This window comes from Ipomoea triloba, chromosome 15 (genome assembly GCF_003576645.1).
Source record: "Ipomoea triloba cultivar NCNSP0323 chromosome 15, ASM357664v1".
Lineage (NCBI taxonomy): Eukaryota > Viridiplantae > Streptophyta > Magnoliopsida > Solanales > Convolvulaceae > Ipomoea > Ipomoea triloba.
Window position 1 is genome coordinate 20,931,625 of NC_044930.1, and position 10,403 is coordinate 20,942,027.

At 34.5% G+C, this 10,403-nt stretch overlaps 1 protein-coding gene across 1 annotated transcript; it reads left to right on the plus strand.

Annotated features, from left to right (window-relative positions):
• The first annotated feature begins 3,575 nt into the window (after positions 1–3,575).
• Positions 3,576–9,860, plus strand: LOC116007599. The gene is made up of 9 exons (XM_031248317.1): positions 3,576–4,161; positions 4,252–4,442; positions 6,360–6,541; positions 6,922–7,206; positions 7,288–7,346; positions 7,433–7,469; positions 7,874–7,945; positions 8,162–8,486; positions 9,236–9,860. The coding sequence occupies exons 1-9, from the start codon at positions 4,029–4,031 to the stop codon at positions 9,590–9,592; spliced, it is 1,641 nt and encodes a 546-aa protein (XP_031104177.1). The 5' UTR covers positions 3,576–4,028; the 3' UTR covers positions 9,593–9,860.
• Positions 9,861–10,403: the final 543 nt, after the last annotated feature.

Here is a 10,403-nt window from a genome sequence, read left to right on the forward strand (position 1 = left end):
ATATTTTAATATGTAAACAAATGTATTTAAATTTAAAACTATTTAAATATTATGAAGGTATCATTTTTAGTCTTTTTACATTTATCATATTATCAAAAAGCTAATTTTATCAAACACTTTTAAATATAGCAGCTAACTTAACAACTCTTCAAATTTCAGCTATTAGCTTATAGCTTTTCAGTTTTCAACTATTTTTCAACTTTCAGTTACATTTTCAGTTAAGTTTGCCAAACATAGCCTATAAGTGACAGTCAAATTGACCGTAGCTTTTAACCAATGAACCATTATTGACCTTGATTATGGGTATGACTATCTCCCATTATCAGCCACCAATTTTATTTTAAAAGAAATTTTTCTTTTTATTAATAATTGTTTTCGACATACTAAACAATAATATGTCCCAAAATTATCTTTGCAACTACTCTTCAATTTATAAATAAATGATAAAAAAAATTAGGTATAAATTTGGTATTGGTGTAGGTACTAATGTTGAAAAAAATAGAAAAATAGCATTAAAAGTGGCTATTTTGTGGTACAAATATATGTATGATTCATTTCTGATTTGGGTCGGGTCAAAGTGGATTCGGGTTCTTCTTAGTAAAACGAAGAGATTGATATATTGTACGCTTAAAATGGATAATATGTGAATGAGGAATTGATTATCAAAGTAGACTAATTTGAGTTGGAAAATGAATGTAAAAGGCTTTAAAATATCTTTTGTCCTACATTGGTTTTGGGGGTGGGTTTGCATCAGTATTTATACAAGAATCTTTTAAAGACATTTAATTGCATCGCGAGTAGGGGTTCAAATCAAATCCCAAATTCTGCTAGCATTGCGGGTTAAGTTATGCCAACTTTTTGTAAATATTAACGAATGGTTACCGTTTGAGAGTACTAATTCCAATTTTAAATTTTAGAAGTAATCTTCAAGTTAATGGTCGCCTTCTTTTTTATAGTTACCGTTTTGGAGTATTAATTCCAATTTTAAATTTTAGAATTAATTTTCAGGTTAATGGTCGTCTGTTTTTTTTTTATTTTTTAATTTTATAATTAATCTTCAAGTTAATGGTCAAAAGGTTACACAAACTGATTTTATTATCAATATAAATGCCATGATAAATGCTATTTATCCTCCTTCTCCTATGTAAGCATGGTTGAGCAGCAGAATTTTAATACAACATATCCTACGTTTTTAGCTCTCAAAAAACTCTGCTCATCTTCCTTCTCAACCCTTGTGTTCATCTCTTGTTCTAGTTCGCTGGGCTAATTTGTTTGAGTGCTCAACCATTGAATCGTAGTACGCTTTATCATGGGAAACCTAGACTATAGCGCTCTTAGCACTTTTGGGAGGTAACAAATATGATTTTAAAGAGAGAGTGTCTCGCTCGACTCGTACTAAAACGGCTGAAGAGACTACTTTGACTCATGGACTGAGCGCATAACGATCTCGCCAATCCAATCTTTTTGCACCAAATTAACACATCCAAGAAGAGGCTTGGTAAAAACAATCATTTCCTCAGCACCCACATGTGCCCTCTGCGCCAACCAATCTGCTATTACGTTTTGTTCGCGGAACACATGGACAAGTCTCCTCTCTTCGCCTTCTCCTATCAATCTTCTGCAATTTTCAAGAATTTTACATCCCCTTTTTAACATATTCAATTGTGGAAAATAATGCACAGTTGGTGCCCAACTTTTGAACGTTTAATCGAAGAGTTAATTTCATTTTTTGTCCTAGATTTATAGGTGACAGTCCACTTTTAAGTCTTTTTTTATCAGAAGATCTATATTAGGTCCTAGTATCATTGTGGCATAGTCATTTTTTGTCCTTTATAAACAAAACAATTTAAATATCGTTAAATACAAGGGCATTTCGATCTCCAGTTATAGATTTTTTAAAATAAAATAAACATAAAAAATATAGCAGTTCAACCTACTTTATATAAAAAAGATTGAAATATCTTTGTATTTAACGACATTTCAACGATTTTGTTGATAGAGGACTAAAAATGGGCATGTCACAATAATACTAGAATCAAATGAGGACTTTCTAATAAAAAATGACTAAAAGTGGACTGTGACCTATAAATTTAGAACAAAAAATGGAATTAACCTTTTAATCGAATCTTACTCTTAATTAACTTTTTAATCGAATCTTACTCTTTTAAGAGCATCCTTAATAGTGGAGACTTTTTGCGCAAATTATACTGTGGACCATGATCATAGCTGATACTGCAGTTGTGTTGAACTAATACTGCAGTTGTGTTGAAAGGGAACTGCAGTTGTGCGGAACAGATGTCGTTTCATCCGTTCAACATACTACAGTATCAGTTCAACACAACTGCAGTATCCATTCAATACAACTGCAGTATCAGTTCAACACAACTGTAGTTCCAAACGGATGAAACGGCCTCTATTCCACGCCACTGCAGTTCCCTTTCAACACAACTACAGTATCAGTTCAACACAACTGCAGTATCCGTTCAACACAACTGCAGTATCAGCCATGGTGCATGGTTCACAATGCATTGTGGACCATGGTCCACAGTATAACTACTGGACTTTTTGGTGGTTTTTGATGAATTTTTACAAGTGTGATTAGGAAAGAGAAAATGAGAGGAGAAGAAAAAAAAACAAAGCATATTTTAAAATGAAAAAAAAGGAGTGGACAACCGCGTCATACTCGCCCGCTAGGCGCCTTTGTTGCGCCTGACGCGAGCTGGCGCATGTATAATTTGGATTCCGAGACTGATATTTACTATTCTAAAAAACACATCTTGCAGGCCAAACTATTTTCTCTCTCTCTCTTCATTTCTCTTCCCTCCATGTAAGCTTGCACTATTCCAAAACCTCCAAATAACCATTGATATAGATGCTCTTAGTACAACTGGCTTAGTCATCTGTCCATACCATTGAGGCATTGAGTTACAAGTGGCAATAAAAATATTTTAGATATAATAATGATAATTAAAAGTGGAGTTAATTTCATCTTTGATTTTGATTTTAGATTTGTATGTGATAGTCACTTTTAGTTATTTTTATCAAAATATTCATATTTGGTCCTAATATTATTATGTTATAACCATTTTTGGTCCTCCATCAACAAAATCGATGAAATGCAGTTAAATACAAGAATGTGATATGTTATATTTTTATATTTATTTATTTTTTTTTGGAGAAAGTTCATAATTGAAGACATAAATGTCCTCGTATTTAACGTCTTTTAAATTGTTTTGTTGATAAAAGACCATGACTACAATAATACTAAGACTAAAGGAAGATGTTTTGAAAAAAAACTAAAAATGAATTGATATTTATAAATTCAGGACCAAAAATGGAATTAACTCTAAAAAAAAAAATCATATATAAATAAATAAAAGGAACAATATTTATTTGAATTTATTTCAATTTTGATTACTCATTTATGGTGATGTTTTTTTTTTTTTTTTAAATTTATTTATTATATTTTGAATCACCGATTTCAAAAATAGTAATGTCATATTCTCTCCTAAATTGTACGGTTATTTTTAATGTTTTTACATTAGAAATATGATGAGTCGTAGGAGCGCATTTGTCCTAATAAGTAATAAGAGTTTGGGCATCAACTTCTCGGCGTTTCGCACCGCCGCGTGCCGCCGTCAATTCCGGTATTTCCACCGGACCTGCATTCTTCTGTATACTATAAAATCACATTATTACAACCCCACGCAAAATCCTCCCTCTTTCTCTCTTTCTCTCTTTCTCTGCGTGTGTATATATATGTATATGCATATACGCATATAATATATAACACATATATATATACACATCTCGCCTTTTCTCTTTCTCCTAACCAACATTTATATTCCATAGCCAGAGGCAGAGGGCATGATCTCTCATGTCTGTTCGCGAAACCGCAATTATACACATGCTATGTTTTCTAGAGTTTTCTTATTCAGTTGTTGAAGAAATTTCCTTTTTGAGCAAAGAGAAATCCCGTTGATCAACTTTCAGGAGAAAAAAAAAAAAAAAGAAAAACAGAAGAAACAATGTTGTTGTGTAAAGGGTCAATCCTATTCACCCTTCTAACCATTTTCCTCTTATTTCCCTTATCTCGTGGAGAAGAAGCAAATCCAGAACAGATATCCCGTTTTTCTTATTTCCACACACCGATCATTTCGGGTATGCATAACTTCTTTTTTTTTTTTTTTTTTCCCAAAAACAAATTTATATTTCCTTTATTTTCGTTGATTTTGTTCTGGGATATTTTAGGTGAAAGTTATAGCGATAAAGGTGCGATTTTTCGGGAGAGAATACGGGTTCTTGCTGAAGGACCCAATGGTGAGCCCCCATTGAACTCATCACTCATCTTGGCCTCTAAAAGGACTTATCGGAAAGATCCTCTCAATCATTTTGAGAGATATACAGGAGGATGGAACATTAGCAATCGCCACTACTGGGCTGTAAGTACTCAAGTTTTTTTTATCTTTCTTGGATACTATGATTTTTTTTTTTTTGGTGTGTGTGTTTAAAATTACTCATGGTAATTTGAATTTAACCCTTAAGCTAAATATTTTGATTGTTTTCCCCCTTTTCAAATAGGTGTTTGTATTATTGTTGTTGTTGTTATTGTTATTATCATGTTATGTGTGTTTGTTAATTTGCTAATTTGGCGCAAAGTGGTTGGGATGTGTTTGTTAATTTGCTAATTTGGAGCAAAGTGGTTGGGATGAAAGTTTAGAACTTGGCTATGGAAGTGAAAAGGCATATCTAAGTTGGAAAGCATGTGGGGTGTGGTTAAATCCAGTTGATGTCACCAGAGTCTGTCTGATATTGCTGCAATGTTTATGTCTTCCAAATAAAAAATTAAGTCAAAGATTTTATAGACCAACAGCTCATACAGAGTTTTCTAGATTTTGAATAATATATTGATATCCTGTTTTGGAGTTACATGGGAAGGATTTATCTGGGAAAGGGAGATTCTTGATATGATAAAAAAAAATATGTTATTTACTGTTTTTGGTGTGGTTTTATAAACTTTTTTTTTTTTTTTTTTCTGGATGTGTGTGAAGTCTGAACCTTTTGTGAAACTTATGTTCTTTAAACTTGATGGTTTTGAGGAATTTCAGCTTTCAATGCTAATGTTCTTTTTAGTAAAATATATAAATGCTTGGTAAAGTAAAAGAATATTGTCTTAATTAACTCTTCAAAATCAAAGTGATTATATACTTTTTTCTTTGGTTTTTATTAGAATACACACCCACACATATGTATACACATGGATTGATGACACAAAGCTGCTGCTTAGCTTTCTAGCTTTTTTAGTGCATAAGCTCAGGTTATCCAATCCAAATCTCAATTGTAACATAATATCTTATTCTCTGAGTGACTTAACGTTGAAGCCTTTGGGATATGACAGCAAAACCAGGCACTCCGATGATATGCTATTATGCTTATTACACCAAAATAAAATAAATTGAAGTATAAGGAACTTGTAATATTCATACATAATCAAAGAGGAATTAAGTAGACAACAACTAACATAAGAACCATGTTCTCCTGCAGCTTACTAATACGTTGGCTCTATAAGTAAACCAAATGCCATTGGCTAAAGTATGTTCAAGAAAATCTCTATAGTCCTTTCATTATGCCCTAGCTGACTTGGGGGAACTGAAGATTCCAAGCATATCATTATCTCTAAATGACTAAATCTGAAGCGTTTAGCATGTGACAATACTACCAGTGGCATTCTCATGATATGCTTATTCCAGCAACCAAAAGAAAAAAAAATTGTAATATTCATACATAATTAATTAGGAATTGAATAGGCAGCAATAAACAAACTATGTTCTCCCACTGCTGACTAATATATAGGTTAGACGCAAACCATATGCTGTTGGCTATAATATATTTAAGAATTCATGTATAGTCCTTTCATTTTGCTCTAGGTGTTAGAGGAACTGAGGATTCCCAGTATGTCATTAGCTAGCTTTATAGTTATTTAGAGAGAGACCTTTAAATGGCCTCCAAAGTTTGTTCTGCATCTTGACCATACCACAAGAAACTGCGATTTTAAAGATATGCAAGATGTATTCAGACATTCTTATTCATTAAAAAGTGTACTCAAAAGAGGTAGAAAATTTATTCTGGTTTTCGTTGTAAACTGGCATGTGATTGGAATTGCTATATTATGGTATTTCATGATTTGGCAAATTAAACCTTTCTTGAATGTCTTTTCATAATTCAATTTTCCAATGTGTTATGGATTCAACTTTTAGGCTTTTATCTAATAATAGTATTTTAACTAATTCAACTCATCGGTTTGTTTGTTCTCTGAACCTTTCTCTCATGCTCTTTATTTTTATTTTTTGTTTTTGCAGTCTGTGGGCTTTACTGCAGTTCCATTCTTTTTAGTTGGTTTGATCTGGTTTGCAGTCTTTGGACTATGTTTATTGTTTATTTGTCTTTGCTACTGCTTCTGCCGAAGGGAACCTTATGGATATTCTCGAATAGCATACGCCGTCTCTCTCATCCTCCTCATACTGTTCACTGTTGCTGCAATGTACGTTCTCCCTCTCTAATACAAATCTGCATTATAATACCCATACCATGGCTTGACATAAAAATATTTTATACAGATAATTTCAGTTTTTCTGTCTGTAATTAGGACCATCTTGGGGTTGATTTATGCATTGAGTGAATTACCTTTGATATGAATCGGAGGATATAGTTTGTAAATTACTATATTGTCTGGATGGAAAAACTGACATTGAAGTTCGACTGTTAATCAAGGTGGACAACAGTGTCTATAAAATAAGCATAGGTGGGCAAAGTAAAACTAATCCTTAATTACAGGGGAGAATCAAAATTAACGTTATTTTTATGTTGACTATTGATTCAATCATTTTATTCTAGTCTAATATATATTTCTTGTGTGTTCAGAGTTGGGTGTATTATTCTGTATTATGGCCAGGGAAAATTTCACAGCAGTACAGTAAACACATTAGACTATGTAGTACACCAGGCAAATACAACTGCAGATAATCTCAGGAGTGTGTCGGGGTATCTGGCAGCAGCCAAACAGATCGAAGTCGATAAATTTCTTCTTCCTGGTAATGTCAAAACTGACATCGATCACATCCTAACCAAGATCAACTCTTCTGCTAGTGAGCTTGCTGATAAAACATCAGAGAACAAAGATGACATAGACAAACTGATAGAGTCTGTGTAAGTGAAGATTAATTGGGATTCGTTATGCTCTGCTTTCTATTTGGGGGCAAAAAATAAACATTTGAACTTTTAATGCAGGAGATTGGCTCTTATTGTACTATCTGCCGTTATGCTTCTCATGGCATTCCTTGGATTTTGTAAGATGATTTTATGGACAATGCTTGAATTTGAAACGTTTTAATATTACTGACTAATTCATTTCATTCAATCTATTCTACTGCAGTGTTCTCAATTTTCGGGATGCAATATCTTGTGTACATGTGAGTTGGGCTGTCTATATTTTCCTTTTGCAATCGTTATATCGTGGACCAGGATCCATAGTGCATTGTGGACCCTGATCCCAATACACAGAATTTGACTTCATAAGGTACAAAATTCATGTTCATAATGCACATAATTCATATTCATAATACAGATACATATAAACACGATATAATGAACATGAATTCTGTGTATGAACATGAATCCTGTGTATTATGTCAAGTATTTATGTGTCCTCAACTATATAATTCTGTGCATTATGAACATGAATTATGTACTTTATGAAATCAAATTCTGTATATTGGACCAAGGTCTACGATACAAATTGCCTTCCTTTTGTGGTTTATGTGAAGTTTCATTGCACTTCTCTCTGAAGACCAGCCTTTCTTGTTCTATTTTGCAGCTTGGTGGTCGTTGGATGGATTCTTATTACAGCGAATTTTATTTTATGTGGTATTTTTCTTCTTCTTCACAAGTAAGCGATGTGGACTACATATTCTTTCAATATTTATTTGTATATACTTTGAACTCATCCATCATTTGGGACTAAATACTATTCTGGCTTTTGCATTGGTACGGTACTTCTTTACGTCTGCTTGTTCATTCACTCTTTTTCTTGCGCTATAGAAGGCTTTGCTGCTATTTATCATGTCTCTGATCTGATAATTTGATTGATTTGTATGACATTCAGCGTGACCGGAGATTCTTGTGTGGCAATGGATCAGTGGGTCCAAAACCCAACTGCTCACACGGCTTTAGATGACATTCTGCCATGTGTCGACAACGCGACTTCACAAGAGACTTTGAAGAAAAGCAAGGAAGTCACACACCAACTCTCTGATGTTGTGAACCAGGTTATCACCACTGTATCTAACAATAACTTCCCTCCAAACGCCGGTATTTATTACTACAATCAATCCGGTCCTCTGCTGCCGGTACTTTGCAATCCCTACAACCCTAACTTGAGTGATCGAGCATGCAATCCCGGAGAAGTGCACTTGAGCAATGCAACAAAGGTACTGACTGCATAATAATATAAATTTCATACAGATTGAAACTATTGAACGGGAGACATGCATCTGTCATTACCAATTGTGGATAAGTTTAAAATGTAGGGAAAATGGTTAAATACACCCCCGAATTTTATACAAGAAGAAGTCAATTAGGCCCCCAAATTTTTAAAAGTTGTAATTAAGCATATCAACATGTCAATTTAGTTCATCGAAGACCAAAAATCAAATAGTGACCTGTAATAACAAGTCGCTAGGGTTCCGGCAACCTCCAGGAGAAAATCGGTGACCTGTGACTAACGAACGGTCATCGGTCGCCTTCTTTGAAGAAGACGACCAGCAGGTCACCTTCGACTGGAAAAGGCGATCAGTGGTTGCCTTTTCCACTGAGAAGTTGACCACTGGTTGCGGCGAAGGTGACCTCCTTCAAAGAAGGCGACCGGCGATTGTTCATTGGTCACCAGTTGTCGGTTTTCCCCCGGAGGTTGCCGGAACATTGTTGGAACCCCTAGCGACCTGCTATTATAGGTCACTATCCAGTTTTGGGGCTTCAATAGATGTGTTTAATTGCAACTTTTAAAAATTCAGAGGCCTAATTGGCTTCTCGTATAAAGGTTAGGGGTGTATTTGACCATTTTCCCTGAAATATATAATGCCCTTGCTTGTGTTTAATTCCATAGTTTTGTCATTCCTTCATCTTCTCACTTCTTAGTGCAGAAATGCCAAAAAAACGTCATTATTTTTACAAAATGCAGGTGTGGAGTACCAGTGTATGCCAAGTCTCGCCTAGCGACATATGCATAACAACAGGGCGTCTGACTCCGAAAATCTACGGCCAAATGGCCGCCGCGGTGAATGTGAGCTTCGGTCTGTACCATTACGGTCAGTTCCTGGTCGATCTGCAAGACTGCGATTTCGTCAGAGTTACTTTCAATGAAATATACACGACACACTGCCCTGGCTTGCGGCGCTACAGCCAGTGGGTTTATGTTGGACTCGTAATTATGGCTGTTGCAGTCATGCTCTCTCTCACTTTCTGGGTCATATATGGAAGAGAGAGACAGCACCGCATCTACACTAAAGAGCATACGCCCCCGAAGGATGGCTTTTAAAGGGAGAAATACATGGGAGAGTGATATACTGTTTGTGTGTGTGTGTGTGCATACATATGAAAATGCAGTTTTTTTTTGTAAGCTCATTAGGCTGTTTTCTGGGTTGCGAGTTGTAACCAAATATAGCTTTATCAGTAGACTGCAGCAACCGTTAGGCCACGAGAGCTGATAGATACAGTCATACAGATTGTTTATATCATTATATGTACTTCCAAAACCTTTGTTACTTAAACAAGAATCCATTTTAATACCACTCATCCTTTATTTACTCTTAGGTTTCATTTTAGTCCATATCTTTCAATTTTGCAAAATATACCATAATCTTTACAATAAAGTTATTAAGAAGGTTTTGAATTATTGATTGGGTTTTAAATAAATTCAAACATATCTTCTTTATTTCAAAATCAGACAGATCAGAGCTTGACAGACAGACTGTTATAGGGGCTAAAATTATGATTTTATTGCAAAGATAGGGGTGCATTTCATAACTTATAAACACAATGACTCAAACAATTAGCGGGACATAATTGAGGAACTAAAATTACATTTTTACTTTTTCCTTATATTTATATTCGTCCAATTGTGTGTATCATTGCGTACCACTGTACAAGCATTTTGCATAAACTTAGAGCAACCTCAACAATAGATAATCTTTGGTGGTTTATTCAGTGTCATGTAGGAGAGAGGGAAGAGAGAAGAGAGAAAATGAGGGAAAAAAGAGAAAAAATCCTGACAAGAAAAAAAAAATTAATTATAAAAATAAATTTACGTGCCCAACATGGCACGTGCCATGCTTGGCGCGGCAGTTCCA